Below are 23,858 nucleotides of genomic sequence, written 5' to 3'. Positions count from 1 at the left end.
GGTGAGGGTGTCAGGAAGGGCTTGTCGGTGGCCGTGGTTTTTCTCTGGACGGCCTGAGCCTCCTTTCTGTCGGTCTGGGCTCCCCCAGGTGTCCTCTGAGGCGGCAGCCTGGGAGGGATTGTCATCCGCTCCAGGTCGGGCCTGCACCCATCGTGGGTGCCGGGCTACCGAGGTTACAGCGAACCCACTGGCGAGGGAGTTTTGTGCGCTCTGCGGCTGTCTCTGCGCCACCGAGATGCCGCAGTTGAGGTCAGGGAAGCTGGTGAGAGCCAGCGAGGTGAAGCTGGTTGACCCGGAGGTCAGCAGCCCCAGCTCTTCGGAGACAGGGTGTGAGCCAGGGGAAAAGCTGCTAGTCAAAGAGAGTCCTCGCCGGGCACCAAAGAGAAAACTTGGGCAGCCCTCACCTTCCTTTCCGCAACCTGCCAGGCTTTCTGGCGCTTCTGTGAAGTGTTTTGCTCTTCCTGTGCCTGTGCAGAAGGAGCAAGGTGAGAAGAGACAGAAATTCCCAGGTAAAAAAATCAAGGGAATCCAGCGCAGGAAGTCTCCCAACAGAAGCAAGGGTGTAGCTTCAGCAGTTTCAGACAGAGCTGAGTGTGAAGATTGGCAAGCAGCAGCCATGGCTACAGCAATGTGCTGGGAAGAGACTCTAAGAGGGACAGGTCAGAGTCAACAGCTGTTTTTCTCAGGAACTACCTTGCAGAATAAGTTCTCAGCCGAGATTGAAAGGTATGAACGTTGCTCAGAAGACCTGAACTTCTCAGGTTTCCGCAAGAATTCAAGGAACTCAGGAAAAGAAGGCAAACATTCCTGTATGGAAATAGAATTAGAAGTCCCATCCTTGAAGGGGGAGATTGAGAACACAGAGAGACATGGAATATCCTGTTTCCCAGAACCAGGAGGTCTTCAACCCAAAAAAATCTTATGGAATACTGAAGTGAAATGCACTGACTCCATAATGACCAAGAATATGCAAATCTCAGATTTTAGGAAGAATTTGGGCACTCAGGAAGCTGTGCCTGAACCAAAACCTCAGCAAGAGGTTGATATACCAGAGAGGTTGAATGGGTGTGAATTAGTTGGATCAAGAACACTAGGGACACAGAAAAAAGAAAGGAGATATTTGGGCAAAAAAGGCAGGAGATCAGTGGTGAAACCAAAAGTACATGGTCCCAAAGAGAGGGGTAGTTCTGCCTTGCTAGAACAGCATACACGGTGTGCAGAGTCCAGGAAAGGAGCTTTGAGTATGAGGAACAGAAATGCATTGCTGTCACAGCAGCTGCGGGATTTGAGTGGACAAGAACAACCAGCAACCAGAAAAAAGAAGTGTTGCATGAAAGAAGAGCAGCAGAGCTCAAGCTCTCAGAAAGGACCCGACAGCCCAGGGGAAGGTGGTAAGCACTGTTAAGAGTTCCATTGTAGAAGTACAGGTACAAAATTTGGGATCCCAAATTGGTCCTGCAGAAAGATCCTTTTAAAAAGTGGCTGCTGACTTAGTTTGAGAAAAGCTAGGGTGTGCTTCCCAGTACTGTGAATACCACCAGTCCTAGAAGGAGACAGATTTTCAGAAAGAGGAAAGGCTTTTCTTGAAGGAGAAAAGCAGCCTATCTAACACCAAGGAGAGGAGGGCAGTTAGCCTTTCGAGGGGAAGAGGGAGGGAGGGAGGAAGAGATATGGATAGAAACAGGCAGCCTTCGGTAGGAAGTGCTGGGAGTTTGTTTCTCTCAAAAGCATTCCCCATTTCTGCAGAGGTGGTCAGCCACAAGCAGGAGAGGGGGCAGTAGTTTCAGCAATGCCAAGAATAAAAGACAGTGAATTCCTCATTCATCTATTATCTGTTTATTTTTGATTATGTTTGATGCTGTCTTATTTCAGTGTCTGCCTTTATAGGATGCTGGGGTTTGCTCTCAGACCTTTTTAGTTGCTGCTTTCGGCAAAATCCCAAAAGATGTAGAAGCAATGATTGTGTTTTGATGTTTTGAGTGAATGCTGAGTCAAACTGGAGCAATTCTGAAAGAAAAGTCTTAAAAGTCTTTTTTTCAGGATGATTGTCTAAAAGCATTTTTTTTACTTTTGAAGTGAATACATTCAATGACAAATGCTTACTGTAGATTATTAATATTTTATGTTAAAACCATATTCTGAAAAACTGAGGTATTAACATTGTGTTTTGCCTTGAAAATGAAGGTCTAAAAAACCCAACATTATACTAGTATATGCGCTTGAGTCCATACTCTAGTCTAAATTTTCAGATACACAGTTAACATAATCTCTGTTTGCTTTAAAATAAAAAGTAGTAGTATCTAAAAATCCAAGTCCTTCAATTTTTCTGGATCTTCTTGGTCAGTCTGCATTTGGTTGGACTGCGTCTCTGAAAGATTGAATAAGTGTTCTTATTACAGAGAACAAAAGATTTTTAAGACTGAGCGTGCAGACAGCATCTGCATTTTCTTGACAGTTTTGCTCTAGTTTGTTTTCCACCTATGTGGAATACACAACAAATACACAACTTCCAATGTCCTTATGATGCTGTAAGGTTCTGTTTCTCTGCATTTGTTTCTGAAGATGGTATATCCTTTTTACTCTAAGTGTCTCAGTAGTGGTTTTTTTTAAAATCATTAAACTTCACAAAAATATTTTAGCCTTTTCCAGTGTCATGTTCTTTAGCAGCCTTAAATATTTGGGGGCTTTTATTCTCTTTATAAAATAGGGTAGTCTTTTTCTCTAAGAGTTTTCTTTAATGACACTTCTTGTGTTTTTAATCAGCAAAGGAACAACTGAAAGCAATTGAGCAAGATTCTGGTACTTCACAGGCTGTGAAGAGGGTTAAGACAAAGCAAAATAGAGCAGAAGATTCTAAGGAAAAGGAATCTCACTATTCTAGATATTTTGCAATTTCTACATCAGGTGACACTGAAAGCAAGAGCTTTCTATGCCATGCTGTAACAAAAGAGCCTGGTGTGCGGTGTAGAAAAAGACAACGCAGATCTGGTCAAATCAAGCACTTGCAAAGTTTAAGTGTGACTGCAGCTGAAAAAGTGATGAATACATCTGCAAAATGTGATGCTGAACATTGCAGTAATGCCCTAAACCATTGTAGTGGCTTGCTCTGTGCAACCAATAAGAATCCATTTGTCATATTAGAGGACTGTAGTTACATCAATACACTAGTGAAGCCTTCGGCTAGTGGAACTACCAGCAGTTACAAATTAAATGGATTCTCCCATGTAGCCCATGGTACTGGAGACCTGAACGATGGAATTTGCAGCACTAGTAGAATGCAGAATGAGAGATCACTCATTAAAGGTGGTTTATCATCTAATAAAGAAAAGAACGAAAATGAAGGAGGCTGTGTTGCATGCTACCTGAGTGAAAGCAGTAAGTGTTTAAGGGGGAAAAAGTGGAATATTGGTAGAAAGCCTAGAAAAAGGATGAAAATCACAGAGAAATCTGCAGACATGGCTAGTAAATGCAAGAAGTGTGAGTTACAAACAGAAACAGCAGTTGCCATGTCAAGCTCATTTGCAGTTTCAGGACTAAATCATATTTTTTCAGCTTCATGTGATCATACATCAGATTTTGATGCAGAAAAAAATACTCATGAAGTGCAAACTGTATCAGCCTGGAGAAAGAATAATACTAAATTACTTTCATTTGAAACTGGCTTTAAGAAGACATCTGAGCTCTCTGTAGTAGTAAAAGGAGAAAATTCAAGCAGTGTGGCACATTATGCAGATGCCTCAGATAGTCTGAGAATGTTAGCTCAGATCCATGATGTTTCTGATCATCACAAAAGCAAGACAGGAAGAAATTTGAACAAAGTTAGTGAGAAATTGCAGCAGTTTACCTGTCAAAGAACAATACCCATGACTGGTAAAAAAGTTTGGCCCATTGAATCTTGTGCCAGGACTTCTGAATGGTTCCTTAAAAATCATAGGTCCATCTCAGAAGGAGAAAGACTTTTAAAGGCTGCTTTTGAGGTTTCCTCTGATAAAAGCAGTGTTAAAGCAGTAGGACATAGTGCAGTGACTAAGAATGTGAGACAGCTGGATTTGCATACATCATTGGCAGAAATTACAAAAAAAATGACACATAAAAAAATTGATCCAAATATTGACTGTCAAGCTTCACGTGCAGAAACAGAATCCTCTTCTGTGGACATTTATAAGACTTTGACAATGAGCAATGAAAATGGAGAATCGCTAGTTAGTACAAATGGAAGTGACATGGCTTTTAACCATGATGATGTGCAAGGAATTAAAGCAACCTTGAATTTTACAGCAAAACAAAAAGATGAAAATGAAAGTGATGTAACAGAAAGAAACCTGTCTGAGACAGTCCAGAATGGTAAAACAAAACAAAAGGATAAAAACAAAGGAGATATGACAAACAGAAACCTGCCTGCGACAGTCCAGTATGGTACAACAAAACAAAAGGATAAAAATGAAGGAGATGTGACAAATAGAAATCTGTCTGTGACAGTCCAGAATGGTACTTCTACAAGTAACATAAACAAAATAAACTTTAGCCCTGAAGTATCAGTAGTGAACCAGACAACATTTTCTGATTTAAACATAATTAAACCATTAACTTCTGGAAGCCTTACAAAATTCAAAATTCCTTACTGCAGAAACAAACCTAAATCCAAGAAACGGGAATCTGTCCATTCATTTGAAAACAAGACTTGTAACACTTGTACTAGTCCACTAGAGCTTCTTGAAGGCATTGGTCCAGGAAGGCAGAAGACAGGTGAAGAGATTTTCTTGCTAAAATCTGAGCAGCATCCTCTTCCTGTCATGAGTGATGCTACATCTCCAGCTTCCATACAGAAAAAAGCAGATGAGATTGACAGTAAGGACTTTCAACACAGTGGCTCTGTAAACCTCTCTGATGAGGTGTCTGAGCTCCCTGAAAGTTTTTCTGTGTATCCACATCCTCTTTTTGATGGACAACCAGAGCCATCTGTGTCTGATTTCAGTGGTACTGAATGTGTACTGAAATCTAGTTTTCCTGATCATTCTTATAATGCAGTCGACCACTTTGTTGGATTAGAAATAAATGGTGATAGAAAATCAAGAGGGAATTTTTCACAACGCGGAAGTCAAAATTTACCAGATATCCTTGAAGCTTACAACCAAGATGTTCTTGTCATTGATGTGATTCAGGATGACCCTGACCTTTTTGGAGCCAGTAATGAAGAGGAGTTTGCACCTGCATGCTGTGAACATAGTCCAGTGAAAGCGTCCTCTGCAAACTGCATTAAAAACACAAAGGTGTATATTAAGCCTGAGTCTCCTGGTACCTCCGAAAAGACATATTCAGTAGAGAGTAGTTTTAGGTAGGCATATCATTCTTTTTTTATCCTAGTATCTCTAAGTACTTTTGTTTCATATCCATATACTTTGGTTGTCATGGTCAGGCTTCCTTAGAGAACCTCACTAATTTCTGTTGAAATTATTTTTATTTGATTTTGAGTGTCTAAGTTTGAGCTATGACAGTATTCTGAATACAGATAAATTAATTTGCTCTTCATAAGAGGTGGTATAAACTCTGAATTGTAAGACAAGGTAGTCCTAAAAGGCTTCTTTAAATGAAGTGAAATATGAAAATAGAAACAAAGATGATTAAAAATAACATTCTTAATCTGACCTGACTGGAGATAGCAGATATCCCTTTGAAGACAGTTTTCTTAATTGTGAAGTGGTATAATACTTAGACATGTCTTTACTTTTTTTAGATGTAGTTTATTCTTCTCTTGAATCTCTGAGAGTAAACGGTTGTCTCTACAGTAGTGTTCCATTCTTGCCATTTTTCTTCCCTCTTTTTCTCCTATCTCCAGTCATATGAATATTTTTCAGATGTGTAATTTGGCTAAAGTGTTGGAGAGGTTTATGATCCTGCATCTTCATTCAGCAAGTTCCTGGTGTAAATCATTGGGTGTTAATGTTTTACTGGGTTTTGAGATGATAATAAAAGTCACAGGAAGAGGAAAAGAAATTTAAACTAGAAACTAACTTCTGTAAATGAGATAGTAGTTCTTCATGGAATGGATGAATTCATCTACTGTTTAGTCTGTTTTCTCTCTTGAGCTTTGATACTTGCATTCAATGAAAAAGTTTTAGGATTGTATTTTTCATTTTGCAAAAAAACAAACAAAAAAAAGTTTAGATAGAAATAAAGCAAGATTTTCTTCCAAAGATTAGGTTTATTTGTTGGGTTGGGTGTTTTAATTTTCTTAGCATGGTCTTTCTAGGTGGCTTTATGTTACCTGTATTTTAAGTAACACTTCCAATTATTTTCAGGATTGCACCACCTTATAACTGTAGTCTTTTTTTTTTTTTTTACTCACTGCTTTCCTTATCCTTTCCTTTTCATTAAATCCATATGTAAAAGAGGAAGGGAAATTTCTTTGAGGTGTTGAACATTTTTTTGAACATGAGAATATAAAACTTTCAGATGTTAATAGAATAAAATTTCTACCAAAACAAACCTCTAGGGAACTGGGCAAATCTGGAGTAGGAGCATCCAACTTCTTGAGGAGCAACTAGGCTGTAGCATAGTAAATTTATTAGGAGTATTCATTTCTTTCTGACACCTGTTGTATGTTTGCTATTAGCCAAGGAAAACAAAAATGCATGTTTTTTCTTTCTTAGAATTTCCCCTTGATTTGCTAAAGAAACAGGCAAAATTTCTTATTTTGCTTTTTACCTTCCATAATTTGATGTTAGACAGTGATTAACCATAGTTGGTAGCAGTCAGGAACATATTAATGAACTGAATATGAGAATATTGAAATAAGGCAATAGACCTTACAGCAGTTTTATCAGGTAACTTACGATACCACCAAATAATAACCAGATCATGACCAGTTCATACTATTTTTTTAATTGAGTTCTACCAAATACAACTGAGACTTCAACAGGTTATTTCACTGGTGCTTGCATTTTACATAGAGTAGAGTGCCGGTCACTTGCAGGCATCAGGAAAACATTCTGGCCTGAAGCCTGAATGGATCAGTAAAACTAATTTTTCACAGGTGCTTTTGTTTGGCATTTTCTATTGCCTTAACTGGACAGCTTGCTGTCATTACACTTGGTGTCATTCACCAGGTACAAGCTTCTAAAATCTGTGATGATCATTATATATTCTATATGTAACATATAAAATTATTATTTGTCCCTCCTGAGCTTTTCTAAGGAGTAGTAGTAATTTTTTCCCAACTTGTCCTTGAAATAGGTGAAGTATCTTTCCTATGAACAGTTGTTTTTGTTGCTTTCTTTGAGATTCATTGTTGTGCAAATGATCTTGAATATAAAATGGCTGTAAATCATATTTTTTAGTAACTGATGAACTGGCTCATTAGCACAGTATTTTCTTGATTTGTTATACAGAGAAAATTTCCCTTCCCAGTGTTTTAGGCAAAGATTAAATGAGATCATGAGCTTTTACTAAAATTTTGGGGTTTGAAATGTCTTTGGTTTACTTAACATGTTTGGGCGTATACCTGAAGGCGCATACCTGAAGGGATAAACCTAAGAAAGCCAAAAAGAGTCTTAAAATAGTGTGTTAGATGTAAGAATTCTGTCCATGGCTAAAGAACTTTAGATTTTATGTAACTGATAGATTATTTTGCTTTTTTGCAAGGTGGAAATCTTAAATATGCTTTTTGTTCAAAACAGATGCATGCAAGAATCTGGAATGTCAAGTGATACTGAAAATTCTTGTAATTTGATGTTAAAAGGTAAGGGTTTGTGGAAATTTTTGGTATATAATCGAAAGAAGAAAGAGACCAAAAAAATATTTTGTGGCAAAACCAAGGCTTTCTGCTTTCCACAAAGGAAAAAAAACCAAAAAAAAAAAAAAAAAAAAAAAAACCAGAGCAAAAAACTCACAAAAATAACTTGTCTAGTTTTGTATTATCTTTTATTGTAACAGCAATTTGTTTCTTAATGCATATTGAGTCAACATCTTTCAAAATGACACAAACTTACATCATACAGGGAACGTACACTTTGTAGTGCTTGTCTGTTGGTAGTACTGGTGGGTTGGAGTGGGGTATTTTGGTTGGTTTTGGTTCTGGGTTTTTTTTGACGTTTCTCTGATAGTTTTAGGCAAAGAATCATGTTGCTTATTGAGATCATAGTAAGATGCTGAGTCCTGTGGTACTGCTTTGGAGTTTCTCTTGTGTTCATCAACGCACAGAATTTTGTAATCAAGTTTATTTCCAGGTTGTCCTTTTGGGTCTTTTTGTGGATGCTATACCCATTCCACTGCAACCCTGTTTCGTTTTTAAAGGATGCCTTTTCTTAATCAAGTAAAGTTACTTATGATTTAGTGGGGTTTTTTCTTCCTATTTAAAGCAGAGCAATCCAGCTAGGCAGCACATAAACGTGATTTGCTTTGTTTTGTATAGCTTGCACACCAGACCTACTGTGCAAGGTATACCTAATGTAGAAGTTTCTACTAGATAGGTTGGAGAAAGAGGATTTTGATTTTGAATAGAAGCCCATTACTGATAGTGGTGGACACACAGTGTGATGATACTGGTTTTGAAGGTTCATGGTGTGTCCCTTCTGGTATCAGCTTGTTGTTAATCTGACATTCTGACATTACATGTTGATTTTGCTTCAGGCTTGAAAGGTGTCTGTGACAGTACCTCTGGTTTTCCACATTAATGTGTTATATTCACGTAGTAATGTAGAAAGTGACAGATAGTGCCTCCTAGAAAGGAGTGTCTGGAGACTATTTGGGCAAGAGAACATTTTGGGTTTCAGGTATTAGAAAGCAAAATAAAAGGTAATGAGGTTTTAAGAGCTCAGATACCAAGAAGTAGACACAAGTTACCTGAGAAGGGGTAAAGAGGAAGTGCACAATTAGGCCTCTGATCATGTAGAGACTGTGGCCTGTGCCATGGAATCTGCAATGTTGAGGTGATCAAAGCCAAACCTGGCAACAAGTTTTGTACTATTCAGTAACTTCTGCATTTTCTTTGTTATTTTAATTCATGTTCTGGCAAAGTTTGAGGCTGGTCTTTGGTTCTTTTTGTGGTGCCTGAAGTCCTTCTTCCCAGATCTGAGAAGCTAGATCACATCATAATCCTAGATGAATATGCACACATTAACTTATGTTTAATACATGACTTTTAAAAAAGACCTGCACAGAACAAAAGAAAGGTGTCTGGTTTTACTAATTGCTGATTATTTATGTATTTATTTAGAAATACATGTTACTGCTTTGGTGTCTTATGTTACTTAGTGAGATCATGGCTCCTTGCCTTAGTGGCCTCACATTTTAAGAAGGGGAAAAAGTACTACAGTTAAAATATCCTGGATTATATCAGTCCTCTTCACCTTTCTGGTGGAAATCTTGTGTACGTTGTCTTCAGCCGATGTGTCTTATACTTGGTGATCATAGAGACCAGTGACTATAAGAGAAAAGCCTTCCCAATACTAATGTGATTCTTTCTTCCTGTGTCTGGACAACACAGTGTAGTTGGAAGTCGTTGATGGGATACAGTAGTGAATTTCTTTTCTATGTAGAACTCTTCTGTTGTACATAAATGGCTGTTTCAGAAACTTGCAGCCAGGTTTATTGTTCATTTCCTGTGGCATCTGCAAAAGGTGATGAAATTTCCTGACACTGAATTCTTACTGAGTTTACTATACTACAGATCTTTGGAGTTTATCAGAGCTCTCTGTATTTAGTTCAGGGTTGCATCATGTCAGTATGATTAACTTAGGCCATTTTCTAACAAAGACTAAGTATTTTTGCTTAGCAAATTACCACACTTATCTTTGGCTGTGTTTTAATAAAAAAGCTTAACTGAATTTATTTCTAAAATACTGAATTCAATATTCTATAAATAAACCTCTTGTACTGTTCTACAGGGACTATTAAAGAACATACAACTTGGATAGAATTTTAATTGCAGATTCAGCCTAATATTTATTTGAAATGGTTCCTGCCTTAAGCATGAAATATTTTTCCATATAAATTTCACATTTAGGGTGTCTTAGGAGTTCTTAAATGCCATTGGTTCTAAGCCTTTATAGTATTTAGGAAATAAAAGCTTTGTTGTCTGGTAGCATGAGAAACAAATAAAGCAATGCATTTATACATTTTCAGCTGAAGATGTGAAAACTCACAACTGCTCCAGAGGCAGCAGTCCTTCAAGAGATGTTAGCCAGGACTTTCTGAAAGATAGGCAACAGAGCAAACTAGATGAACTTTTGACAAATTTGGACGTGGATGAAAAGGTACTGAGAAATTATGCTTTCTCTCCTTAAGTAGTTTTAAGAAATTAAATCCACATGATTGGATAATTTTCGTTACTAATGCTTTTTTATCAACAAAATTTTAAATTTCCTATAATAAAAAGAATATTAGCATTTCATAGATCATTGTGTATTGGCAGTATAATCTTTGCTTAACAGAACTTGATTTCTTTTTAATTGTCACCAACAGCTAAGATTCAGATTTGAACTGAAACAGGATATTGTTATGTCAGTTGTTGCAGTAATGCTGTGTTCCCAATGGTATGAAAATTACAGTTCCAGTGTACACCTATGAATACTGCTTTGCATATATTACATTTTTACATAACATACCTAATTTTAAATGTTGCTGTTAAATGCCTCTCAGTATCAGAAGGATGGGGCAGTGTTGGAAAGCTGGGGAGCTGCAAAGCCATCATCCATCATAGAGGAATCATTCTGGGCTTCGTTACTTGAGCAAAAGGACCTTTAACATACAGATTTCTGGCTGTTCAGGGGAAATAATTTTCATACTCACTGACTTTATCTGACCTTTCTCTGTCTTCCCTCCTCTAGATAATAAGTCTAGGTCTTTTAAGATTTGCTGAAGTTTTATACTATTTGCTTCTTTGATAATGAATTGGAATTTACGTCTCTGTAATGCTGATAGCATTTACTGTTTTCCACTACTTCAGGAGTGGCTAGTGGTTTTAACTGGTAAAATTTGCATGGTTAAAAATTGGTGAATAATTGAGAAGTTAATCAAACAGCAGAGAATCAGTTTCCCTTTCAAAATCATTTAAAAGAAAAGGAGCATTTACTTCAGCAAATGGAATTGGGGCTGCTAACATGCGATTCACAAAGTTAACAGTGCCATTTCATTTCCCGATCTTTTGGAGAGACAAAAAGGGTCTGTCAAATTGTAAGGTTTGCTGAAGGTGCAGTACTTGTTGCAATATTACCTGGTCAGTCCCAGTTGGGTTGTTTCATACCCTTGTGGCTTTATAAAATCAGTGTCCTAGTGCTTGCTTTTCTGTGCTGTGTTGGACAATAGAAAATATAGACAAATAATCTCACTCAACCCAAACTCAAACCACAAAATGCGTACCAAGCCCTACATAAACCTCTTCTGTATGTGGATAGAAAATAGCGGTGCCCACCTGCAGGGGGAATGCAATGGCAGAACAGTTATTGCAGGTACTCTACCATTAAGAGAGATTTTCAGGTTTTGCTTTTTTGATAGTTTTTCCAATTAATAATCCTGTGAGAAGGGCAAAAATTAACCATGGAGAAAATGCTAAAACTATTCAGGAACTGGTAAAATAAAGTTTGGAAATTTTATGAGAGCATATGCGGCTCTAATTCTTTGGCTATAACAAATTTGTGCTAGAATATGAAGTCCTAAATTACTTCATGAAAAATGGACGAAACAAAGATAGGGTTCTGTTACATCATTCTGTACCAGTCATTTCAGATTCCCTCTTCCAAATACCTTTTGTGCTGTCTTTTTTCTCCATATCATTGGGGACTTTTTAACTATCCACGATTGTGTAGAACTGAGCAAAAGGCTTAAATTCCTCCTTGGTGCAATTCTAAATTTCACTAAATTTGATGGAGTAACTTTTGTGGGGTTCCACGCATCTGTCAAGCACAGTTAAAATTGGGCAGTGGGCCTAAAAATTGCTGAGATTATCATGAGAGCAAAGAGAAGCGAAGACAGTCACATCACCTTTTTTTTTTCCAATTAACAGTCACTATTTTAAAGAGTATAAAGGCCGTATGTCCATGAACAAAGATGATGTAAGAGTAATGCTACACTGAATTACAGTTTCTGTAGTTAAGACTCTTATCACACCTTGCAATGATCACTAACAGTTTTAAGTCTGTAGAGTAAAGCATAACAGGCTTAGTAGTGCTTTGGTGTACCTGAAAATAACTTTTAAATATCTTCGCAGTTCAGACTTGCTGATGGAGTGCCTGCTGTTGAAGAAGAAAACAAGAGTGAAGCTGAACAAAGGTACATATAGTGTCCTTCATGTAACCTGTGGTATACTATAAAAATAAAATGTGATGTTGTTACCTGAACACTACCAGTATTTAATTCAATTTTCCATGTTACTCTGTAACTATGTGATGAAGAAAATAAATATGTGAAATAATTTAATTTCACTGTACAAAGTACAAAACAGGTATAGTTATAGCCTGCAAGGACAATGGGGCTTATTTTGTCTTTTGACTGGTAGCAAAATATATTGACTTCATGACAGTGTCTCACTTTAGCATCTCAATGTGATTGTAGCATAAGATGCATTTCTTGCCACAGTAGCACTTACCAGAACTTAACAAAACCAAAAAAACAGTAATAAATTAATTGTGAAGCTTTTGTTTTCCTTCTCTGCTTATGGAAGAATTATCTCATTCTAATTCATATTTGTACAGCAGTAGAAAAAGGTGCTTAAAAACATGTCACATGCTTTACTGTTCTTCTAGCTTCAAACTGTGTTTGAGGTGTTTGTTGTATACATCATTTCTTAGTCTGATTTGCAGAATCACAGAATTACCAAGTTAAGCTGAGTTGGAAGGGATCCATAAGGATCATCAAGTCGTACTCCTGGCCCACCACAGCAGTATTCCCAGGACTCAAATTGTTTCCCTGAGAGCGTTGAGTCCAAATGCTTCTTGAACTCTGCCAGGTTTGGTGCTGGGACTGCTTCCCCTGGGAGCCTGTTCCAATGCCCAACCACCCTCTGAGTGAGGAACCTTTTTCTAATGTGTAACCTAAACCTGCCCTGACAAATCTTCAGGCGAATCCCTCGGGTCCTGTCACCAGAAAGAAGAGATAAGTGCCTGCCCCTTCTCCTCCCCTCACAAGGAAGTTGCAGACTGCAGTGAGGTCTCTTCTCAGTCTCATCTTCTCCAGGCCAAACAGATCAAGTGACCTGAGGCACTCTTCATACTGCTTCCCATCAAGGCCCTTCACCATCTTCATTGCCCTCCTCTGGACACTCTCTAATAGTTTAATGCCTTTCTTACATTGTGGCACCCAAAACTGCACAAAATATTCAAGGTGAGGCTGCCCCAGTGCAGAGCAGAGCAGGACAATCCTGTCCCTGATGCCCCTCAGGACAGGGTTGGCTCTCCTGGCTGCCAGGGCACTGCTGACTCACATTCCACTTGCCATCAACCAGAACCCCCAGGTCCCTTTTCACAGCACTGCCCTCCAGCCTCTTGTTCCCCAGTCTGTTTGCACTTAGAGGGTTGCCCCATCCTGGGTGCAGAATCAATCCATCTCTTTCCCTTGTTATGGTGGGTGATTGTCTGAGCCTGAATTAATGTCAGACTGCGAAATTTTCACTCGTCAGCAGTCCACAAATGGCAGAAAATTAGTTTTTGTATGAAAGGTACACTCAATTCTTAAGTAATTAGAAGAGAAATGACATATTTTACAATGTCATGGTTTAGGAGCAGTAATCACCAATTAGCTACTGCAAAAATTAATCCTGTCCTGGAACTAGGACCCAGTAATTTTCAAAATAACCGAGAAACCTTAGCTGACATAGAAGAGGGTACTGCCTTTTTTCCAACACCGCTCACATTTCTGCGACAGACTTGAGTGCACCAGAAGTCTGTTAGTGGAGAATACTGCATCTTTTTGTTAATCCACTAGAGAGCTCCAAGCTCCTCCTTCTGCTATAAAATACCCATTTAAATTTGCCTTGGTAGCATAAATAGTTCTTTATATTATAGAATAAGTAGATTGTGCTAAATAAAATGTTTGTGCAATGCAGTATTCTGTGTGGTTAGAGAAGAGGCCTTCATTTGGAGTTGAACTGTTTTCTTTAGTTCAACTGAAAAATGTTGTCATTGCAAGGTTTTGTCTAGCAGAAAACATAGTTGCTGTTCTTATTTAGTGACCTCCACTTCTAGTGATGCTGTTGCTAAAAAGAAAGGCCTGTAGAGCTGTACAGTTTATGTTCCTGGCAAAATTGTCTGTAGTTTCATGTCTAGACTAAAGAAATCTGAAGGGAAACTTACGAAAATCTTACTGTGTCAGCACCGAGGCTGGCATCATGAGGAAGCATAAGAAGATTTTATGTGGTAATTTGAAATTTCTGAGTAACTGAAACTGCAGATTTTTTATTCCCTCTGGAAACCAACTCAAATGCATTGATGAGAATAGAGACTGATCTTTAAAAATTTTGGTTTGTTAGATGGAATTTCTTCTTCTCTACTGTAGCATTTTTATTTCAAATTGTATTGAAAACATCCTGAAGTTTAGGAACTATTCGAATTATCCTGGCTGTGAGAAGTATTAAATATCTTTAATCCCTTATAGGAGGTAGCAACTCTGTTTCTGTCTGCAAAGGATCAAGCCGGTTAAAATGTCCTTTGTACTGAACCAGGATTCTTAATTGAAGGGGAGAAGGGGATGATGTTTTTCCTGTGGCTTTGTTTACAAATATGAAAGAGATTACCAAGTATTTTGCTAGTAATATTTTAGCTTATTTTTGAAAACCCACATTTTAGCTGTTTAATTCTCTGGAATGTACATATTTGGGAATAAAAGCAGAACAGTCTTTAATTGGAGTTCCCTTTGAAATCACCTAAATCTTCTGTCCAATAGGCAGTTTTTAGGAGAGAAAACAGTTGTACTGTTACTGTTCAAATGTAATTTGAAAAACCTTGAGGTTTACTCCTTAATGGATATTACATAACTGATTAATGTAAAGTAGATACTTCAGACATGACAGAAACCATCTCAGTCTCCTTGTCAGTGTAGGGTGTGGGAGGGAAGAAGTGGTTCACAGGTGCCTTTTCTAGTTATTCATTGAATTTCATATGGTTATGCATTAGGCAGAATAACCTCACTTTAAATCATAATCATAATTGGACCAGGCAAATGAGACTAATGAAAGTGAAATTCCTGGCACTGCTGGCTATTTAAATTTATTGCAAGTTTTGAAGTGTTGTGTAAGGTGTTAAAGAAATTCTCTTCTTTTATGCACTTAATCCCCCTTTTTAGGCATGCAGTATATGAAAGAAATGCCTGTTTAATTTGGTTAAACAAACTAATTTTAACAATTTTTTGGTTTTTAATGCTCAACAGTGACTCTAAATGCAAAGTGAACTGTGAATTGCTGCCGGGATTACCACCGAATGACAGAAAAGTAAATCTCTTCAGTGGAAGTACAGAGGTGAAATCCTGGACAAATGGTATTGTATGCTGTATTGGTGAACCCTGCAGATTTTATTTTGTTTGTGCTTTATTTGCCTATGAAATCTTAAGGACTATCTTTAGTTCCCAAATATGTTGGCTGGAATTCTGCTTTACATATATAAAAGCAATTCTGCAAGCTCTCATATGCTAGATTAGTGAGAGGTTTGGGGTGGGATTTTGGCAGGATTCTATTTGGTAGGATCAAATAGAAATAATTATATCTAGTATTTATGCCTCTCAGATACCTTAACAGTACAGCAGTGCCTGCATTCTTAGTAGTCTGGCACACTGTGTTTGAGACATGATACTAGCAAGTAACTTGTTTTCCTTTATTTGTGGTTAGAGAATGTGACTGCAGGTTTGTTTGATTGATTGTTCTTAACAAAACTTGCTAGAGTGGTTTGCCCACCTTGCTGAACGTCAGAACTTTTATGCCAATTCAAACGTTTTTGAGGCATTCACTAGACTGGATCAAATAATAATATAGATTTAATAAGTACCACTTCATGTTGACCCAGTATATTCCACACCTGGGACAGATACCACTTCAGTGTCTGTGCCACCAGAGAAATCATAATAGAACTGCAGTCACTGCAGTGACAAATCTGACATTTAGCCTTGCATAAATGCATGGTTTATTTGGTGTACAAGATAGCGAAAAAACAGAAATCGATTACTTGTGGATAGATACTGCGTTCTGTTTCTTTGCAACAGGTGCTTTGGAAGTCAGTGTTTTAAGAATTATTAACATGGATGTTTATAAACATAGATTTCTTGAATTAAGATCAGTGACAGAGGTTCTTGTTTAATTTCAAATTATACTGTCAGTCTGAGGTTGTGGAACAATTTTTTTATCATATCTTTTAACGGTATTTTCAGGTAGTGCAGGAAACATGCTGTAAAAAGCAATTTTGAATATGTCTTCAGACTCCAGTCGTTTGAACCTGTTTATGTCTTTGGCCTTCAAAGCGTATACACCTTCTGAAAGAGTTCTTCTGTCTTCCTTCTTAAAGTCATTTGAAAGTTGCCAAAGCAAGAGTTTCTGTGCTAGGACAGGGCAAAACATCCTTTTATTCCCAGAACTCTGCAGACAGGATTGGCTATTTCACTTTAGTGCCTGCCTCCCTACAAGTCTGACCTACAGTCAGCAAGTGAATGTACAAACTCTTGAAAGGACCTGGTCAAAAACTGTGCTTGGGGATGGCAAAGTTCCCAGTGGCATTTTTCTGTAGCTAGTGGTTGGCTGTTTTCTCAGTCTTGTCACTAAATGTATCCAATCCTGAATTTATCGAGTGGCCCACCATCACTTGACAAGTTTTTTCAGTGTGACAATACATAACAAATACATTAAAAACATTGTTCTACTTTATGCTCTTCCTTCTTATCCTGTGATAGCCCTATCTGTTAGGAAGACATGGAGATTAAGAACCATGTACCTAGAGCCACTATCTAGTAGAACATTCTTCACTGGATGCTCTTTAGTAACTACAGTTTGCCAGAAAGGCCTAAGCACCCTGTCTTTTGAACACTCAGTTCTTTGAAGGGGCCAGATGGGAATCCTAGAATGCAAGGCATTCAAAAACTCTCATTTGTCTTTAGATATGGAGTTGAAAATTTGAACTTTTATCTTCCAATAACATAATTCATTTTTCAAAGAAAGAAAACTGTTACTCAATAGTAATTAAAGTTCTAAAACAAAGTTTCATGGTAAAAAAAACAGTAACTTACGCTGGGCTTAAACTTGCTACTTGCACTGCTTAAAACATAAAAGTGTGAAAGGTTTTCTATCAGTTCTGAAAAAATAGCTTAAATTTAGGGCTAGTGATGTTGGAATGCAAAGATTACTGATAAAGTGGGTAGGTTTTGAAATTAAAACTTCTGGATATTTTTATTCCTTTTCTTATCTCTGTAAGTTAGAACAGGAACCTTGCATAAAGTAGTGAAGTTTTTAATTTAAATGTGCTTATTCTTGAAGTTTGTGTAAAATCTCACTTTTAGGATAATTAAGAAAACTGTAATTTAAATTTGTGGCTTTAGACTGTGTTAATCAAATTTTCATTAATCATTGCTGTGACTTGAAGGAACTATAAATATAAAGGAAAATAAGATTAATGAGAGTGGTTTCAGTATGATTCATTTTTATTATGTGATTTGCTGCCCTCATCCTAATTTTTAGGTTACAAATCTTCAGAAAGAAGTACTTTATTGCCAGTGAAGAATTGTGGAGATTTTGAGCCATGGAAGATGGAGAAAAATGCAATTGTGAGTTGTTAAATCTTTGATTTCTGATCCTGTGACATTTAATTTTTTACAGATGTTCAGACAGTTCCCTATGTATCAAGTCAGAAACTGTGAATCTGTATATGTTTATGTTTTTGCACCTTTAAAGGTGTTATCACTGAGTAAGTATAATTTTTGAGAACAAAATCAGTGATGAAGGGATCGATATTCACAGTTAAGTTCTCTTGATTTCTGTTTTCAGTTTAAGCAAAATCAAATAATAATTTTTGCTTTATTGGTGTTTGTAGAACTGAAAAGCAGACAAGGTTTTCACATATATAGGACAGCCTGCTTTACCCATGATGCTGGGCACTGACAAAGGGTTAAGGAAATTGATGCCCCAGGATTCTCAGATGGTTACTCAGAGATATGCAGGAATTTGTCACCCTTCTCCCTCGTCTCTGCTCATTGTCCATCTCATTTAGGACTTCTTGCATTCTCCCTGTTTGTGGTCTTCAAGACAGGCTTTTGTTGTATTAGATGCTAACTCGATGTGACCAGGGATTAATCTTTGTGTCCTTTGAAATGCTGCAAGTACAGTATAGCGATGAGGGTTGTTTCAGAGGCTTAATTATAGATCACATTTTCTGCTTTTGTGTATGGTTTGTAGATATTTTGAAATTCTAAAAAAGCAAAGACCATGTTTTCTTTCAAGAAATATTATTTGGCTTTTTCTGCTTGTTGTAATTTTATTTTATTCCAGGCTTGTCATTCAGTCCAGCAGATCCTTGATGCACTTAACTTGCCCCGTAAATACTGCAGATATTACTTCATGACTTCACGTGGGTGTGAAAGAACAAAATGTTGGTTCTGTCATGTTCCAGGACATGGAGATGAAAAGGTAAAAAGATTCATTGAAGTAAGGAACAGATTGTAAATGTGAGCACTTTTGAAAATTAAAACATCATCTCCTTTGTTCATTTACGTGTGGCAAGTGAGTACATTAATTTCATGAATACAAGCCGCAGCAATTTGACCAAAATTTTGGTGGAAACCCGGAAGTGCGGCTAATACTCGGGGGTGGCTAATATATGAACAATACTCTAAAAGCTGCCAACACGGAAGTGAGAGCCCACTGCAGCCCCAAGCCAAGCTGGAGCCCGGCCGGCCCCGGCACAGGTGGGAAAGCCTGGCAGAGGCGGGGCCAGCGGTGTGGGGGGCGGGTGGCAGAGCCCGAGCCAGCAGGACGGGGCAGAGGGGGCGGCAGAGCCCGGGCCAGCAGTGCAGGGGAGCCCGGCTGCGCAGGGGAGCATGGCAGAAGCAGGAAGCCCGGCATGGGGGGCTGCCCGGTGGCGGGAGGAAGCCCAGCAGAGCTGAGGCTAACAGTCCACTGGAGCCCAGGAGAACTGGGGCCAGCAGCGTGGGGGAGCCCGGCGGTGCAGGGGCCTGCAGTGCCAGCCAGGGCGAGCAAACGCGGTGGCGGCGGTGCAGACGGTAGGAGGGTGGCCAGGAAACCCAGCGGCAGCACCGCCCGGCCGGCCCCAAGCGGCCCCGCCGAGCCGTGGCGCCGAGCTGGGCCACCCGGCCCCGTCGGCAACCATGAGCGGGCCGAGCCTGCCTGGCCCCGCCCCGAGCCAGTAAACCCCGCTATGCCGCGATCCTGTTACTAATTGGCAAATTTGTGAAAGCTGCGCACGGATTCTCGCTACGAACGAAAGTGCGGCTAATATTCGGGGTGCGGCTTATTTGTTGACAAAGACATCAACATTGTCGACGCACCGGAAGTGCGGCTTATACTCCGTGCGGCTTGTATTCGTGAAACTACTGTAATCGGAGATTGATGTATGAAAAAATTGTTCAGAAATTTCCTCTCAAGGTCTTCTAATTTATTTTTTTTTTACGATACAATTTTGAACTAGTAGATGTTTTAAGAGAGTATGCATCAATAATTAGGCTGTACAAATACAGAGTAGTAGAATGGGCAGATTCTGAGACATTTCTATCCTGAGCATGAGAGACTTCAAGCAACCCTTTGCAAAGACTTTGTATGTATTGTTAAAGTCAAAAGCCATCTATGGTATATTGCTTCCTGCATGTTTTGTGCAACAATGGGCATGTTTGTTTTAAGATGCTGTAATCTCCTTAAACAGAGCAACAACTCTCATCATATTTGCAAGCAAGAATAGTTTTCCAATGATGGGCAAAGTAAATGTGTTTTCAAATAATTTAAGAGAGACGTGAGTTTAATGTTTCCAGGATCTGTGCAAGGCAAGCTAACTGTACTGGCAAGTAATAAGATTTTTAAACTGGCTGTATGAAAGTTTTGTCAATTAACTAGAAACCAACAAAAACATCAAAGCAAGAAACCAGTAACAAATGCCTAAACTTGACCTCATCAGATCTTACCTACCATCCTACTGGTATGAGAGCAGTTTTATCATTGATATCAGTAAATAAAAAATTTCAGAATCAAAATGTAAAAAATAACTTGCAGTTAACCTGTTAGACATAATTACTAAAAAAAATTAACATCTAAAGGAGCTTGTCCATCTTACTGATATCTTAAATATACTGCATCTGAATTTTTAAAATGCATCAGTGTAATTTGGTTTTATTTTTCTTAATGTTTTCCTTTATATATATATATACATAAATCTGCATTGTATTTTTGTTAATGATTTCTAAACCCTTTAAAAATTTCTATTATTTATGACATCTTGAAAATACTAAGATAATTTGAGAGTAGTTTTGTATAGAACATTTTTCCTTTTTTTTGAAGTGATAGGTCTTTGGCAAACTGTAGTGAATATTTGTAATTTTCAGCTAGTTTATCTGAATTATTGTGGTTTACAGTGCTTCTTTATGTTACAGGCATATTAAATAATTATTTACCTAAAACTATTAAAAATCCATTCCATTGATTTTACTTGTGGTGCAGCATTCCAGCACACTGTAACTGTTCTACTCACCAAACCTAGCCAAATATTCTTGGTAGCCTGAAAATAGACCTGAGTTTTGTTTGATTGTGTATGAATTTATTTTTAGACCTGTCCATTTGAAAATGATAATAGGCCAAGCACCTCATGGTGGCACCAAAGTACATAAATGAAAAACAGGTAAAGAAACGATAAAGGAGTCTAATCTTACACAGGAGGAATAAATCTCTTCAGGAGGAGAATTTTTATGCAGACTGATAGTCCATCTGCTTAGAACTGTGTTCTCAGTGATAATAGTTACCAGAGTTTTTGAAGAGAAATACCTTTCCCCATAATGATGTTTTTTCTTTTTCATTAAGTAACTGGTTGATGCTTTAAGATGTAACTTCCTAGTATTTAGCACTTTACAGTTGCAGTTGATCACACAACACAGCAGTGCTTGAATTCATAAAAACATCATACATTTTGAAAATCAGCATACTCTTGAGCTCAGCAAGTTGTACAAGTTACCAATTTTTGTTTTTTTTTTTTTAAACATGCTTTTCATTTTCAAATAATGAAATCTGTATTGTATTAGGTAAAGTAAATAAAATACAATACTTGCCAAAGTGTTTAAAGGCAGGATGGATCTTAACAATGCACATCAGCAATGGAGACGAGGGTAAAGGAGGTGGCACTGGACTTTTCGCTGTGATCCTCAGTGAAAGGGCAAGAGATAGTGAGCTTAGTACAGTAAATTGTTTTGCTCAAATGACGCTTCAGAGTGTAGCACAATCATTTAATGGTTAAATAATTGGTTTCAAAACATGATGTTATTCAAGCCGTATTTCTCCTTGTAATTTTATCTTAGCTTTGTGAACCTTAAGTTTTTGGACTCCTATCCATTAAAGAAATTTTTACTTACTGTGACTTCATACTCACCTTTTGCTTGATCCTATGAACCTCTTAACTGGAAACTGAAAGGATATAAAATAGGAAGATTTCTACCTTCATTAGTGTTGTTTTACAACTTCAGGGTCTTGGATATATGCTTCTGTTGTGGTGGATTTTGGTTTTGTGTTTTTAATGTGGCTTCCTAAAGAAATGGGATTCTACACTGTCCTTTTATTACTGTCTCTAACCACCACTAAATGACCTTTGAACCTTTTGGTCTGTTTTAGCCACATTGAATAGGGATTGTGGATCTCAAAGCTTCCACAGCATACAGAAACTTCCTGTGAGAAGGATCCTGGTTTTGATCTCACTGAGATAAAGGCTGCAGTATGGGGCTTTCTCTCTTATTAAACAGTAGAGTGGGCACTGACAGGGAGATGCTAAATTATTTAGTGAATTTTGTGCTTGTTCTTCTGAATAAGCACCTCTGTTGTAGTAGGACCATGTTTTTACTGGGAAGTTGGTTGTTTGTATAAGATACAGAGGCCTTTATTATGGTTTTTATTAAGTTGCTGTGTTAAATGAGTCATGGAATCAACTGATAGATGACAGAATAGTATGATTTATACTGCCTTTTGAAAATAGGAATAATCTCTTTCATGTACCTTCATTCAAAATCCATTACAGCTAACTCAAAATTTAGAGATTCTCACATTTTTACATAGTCTGTGGGTGCAGTTACACCTTTCAAAAATGGAACAACTAAATCAACTGAAGCCTTCTAGAAGGTGTAAATGAATGACACATTTAGTTTCTTTTATTGATGTAATACAGCATGTCCCATCATTGAATATTACTACAAATGGTTGTCCAAGCAATTTCGCTAATACTTGGAACAGTCACTCCTCCAGATTCATTCTTGGCTTTTTTTGGGAGTCAGTCCAAAGAAGGAGAGAAATAGATTCCAAAAGAAAGCAAACTAATTTCCATACTGTAAACATGTGCTGAAGTTTATTCTGGAAGTGCCCTCAACCACCTGGGAGTATGGATTTGGATTAAGTGAGTTAATCTGTTCCCAAGTGACTCCTCACATATATTAATGATCAAAAATTTGACATGATTTTCTGAAAGGTGTATCTTGGAGAATAGCTCAACATTGTGATACTGCTTCCAAATAAAAACAATAAGCTTCATTTGTACTTCGATGTACAATTTTTGTATTCTTTGGCTTGATGATCTGAACAGGTTAATAGTTTTAAAATAAGAAAGATGTCTTGGCCATAAACCAGTATCTTCTGTTTTGATGATAGTTCATTTGCTATATAGCAAGCTTCATGAGTGAAACCTGTGTCATTTTGAAGTTGCATGTGAAAATAAATCTGATTCAGTTCTGTAATACCATGACTATTATTAATTTAGGGCATTTTCTGCCTCTTGATACTTAATTATTTCACAAAATGGTATTAAATATGACAAATTTACATTGTTGTGCAGAAAGACTGTAAATGTTCCAGAAGTGACAGAGAATTTCAAAAAGGGGGCAGGGGTTTACCTAACTTGGAATTCTAAGATACAATATCTTTATTTCTTCATCTGCAGAGATGGAGAAAAATGTTTTAGTATCACAAGGCTGTCAGCTTAAGATGTTAAGACAAGAATGTTCCAATACTAAATAACATTATAATATATAGGTATGGATTTATATTTTTTTTAGCCAATTCAGTCTATGGTGAAATGGGTCATTAAATCAAGTTAGTTCTGAGTTTTTTAATCTATGACCTTATGAATGATTCTTTTTGGCAGTCGATGTTACCAGCTTCTTTTTTGGATGATTTTTTTACTTCTTATTTGATACATTAATGGATTTTTTACTTACCACATTTCACTTTCACATTTTTGCTTCCCTTTCTTTGTTTGCAGTCTGCCACATTTATACTAATTCTGAAGTAACTGCATTTTCTAATTCTCTTTTTTTGTTGTTTTTGTTTGTTTGTTTGTTAGCTATGAGTATATACGCACACATGCAAACACTTGTGGTCCCAGCAGCTTCTTTCCCAAACATTTCATCTACATTGTTTTTTCTGTTTGATTTGATTTGTCAAAAGGAGGCCTTTTGACAGAGCCTGTGCCTACAGACCCCATTACCTTCTTATACCATTTATCAGTATGTATGGAAGCAATGTAAAGCTCATTATATAATAGAACTCATGTTTGTGAGTAGTTCTTTGTTTGGCATAAACTGAAGTTACATTTTACTTTAACTTTTTTCTTTTTTTTACAGATTTGCATGGCAATTCTTAGGACATACATTAGTATCAAAGAATCAGGCCTCCTAAAACGTGCAGGTATGGTATAGTAGTA

At 37.6% G+C, this 23,858-nt stretch overlaps 1 protein-coding gene across 1 annotated transcript in view; it reads left to right on the top strand.

Moving 5' to 3' along the window:
- The first annotated feature begins 235 nt into the window (after positions 1-235).
- TOPAZ1 (testis and ovary specific TOPAZ 1) overlaps positions 236-23,858 on the top strand; it is a 38,420-nt gene continuing 14,797 nt past the window's right edge. Inside the window, exons 1-9 of the mRNA XM_033068358.1 lie at positions 236-1,391; positions 2,764-5,335; positions 7,677-7,738; positions 10,123-10,253; positions 12,206-12,267; positions 15,358-15,464; positions 17,645-17,730; positions 18,452-18,589; positions 23,779-23,842. Coding sequence (XP_032924249.1) covers positions 236-1,391; positions 2,764-5,335; positions 7,677-7,738; positions 10,123-10,253; positions 12,206-12,267; positions 15,358-15,464; positions 17,645-17,730; positions 18,452-18,589; positions 23,779-23,842 — 4,378 coding nt within the window. The remainder of the gene's footprint in view (positions 1,392-2,763; positions 5,336-7,676; positions 7,739-10,122; positions 10,254-12,205; positions 12,268-15,357; positions 15,465-17,644; positions 17,731-18,451; positions 18,590-23,778; positions 23,843-23,858) is intronic.

This window comes from Catharus ustulatus, chromosome 1, assembly GCF_009819885.2.
Source record: "Catharus ustulatus isolate bCatUst1 chromosome 1, bCatUst1.pri.v2, whole genome shotgun sequence".
Classification (NCBI taxonomy): Eukaryota; Metazoa; Chordata; class Aves; order Passeriformes; family Turdidae; genus Catharus; species Catharus ustulatus.
This window is presented reverse-complemented; position numbering and strand designations above follow the sequence as displayed.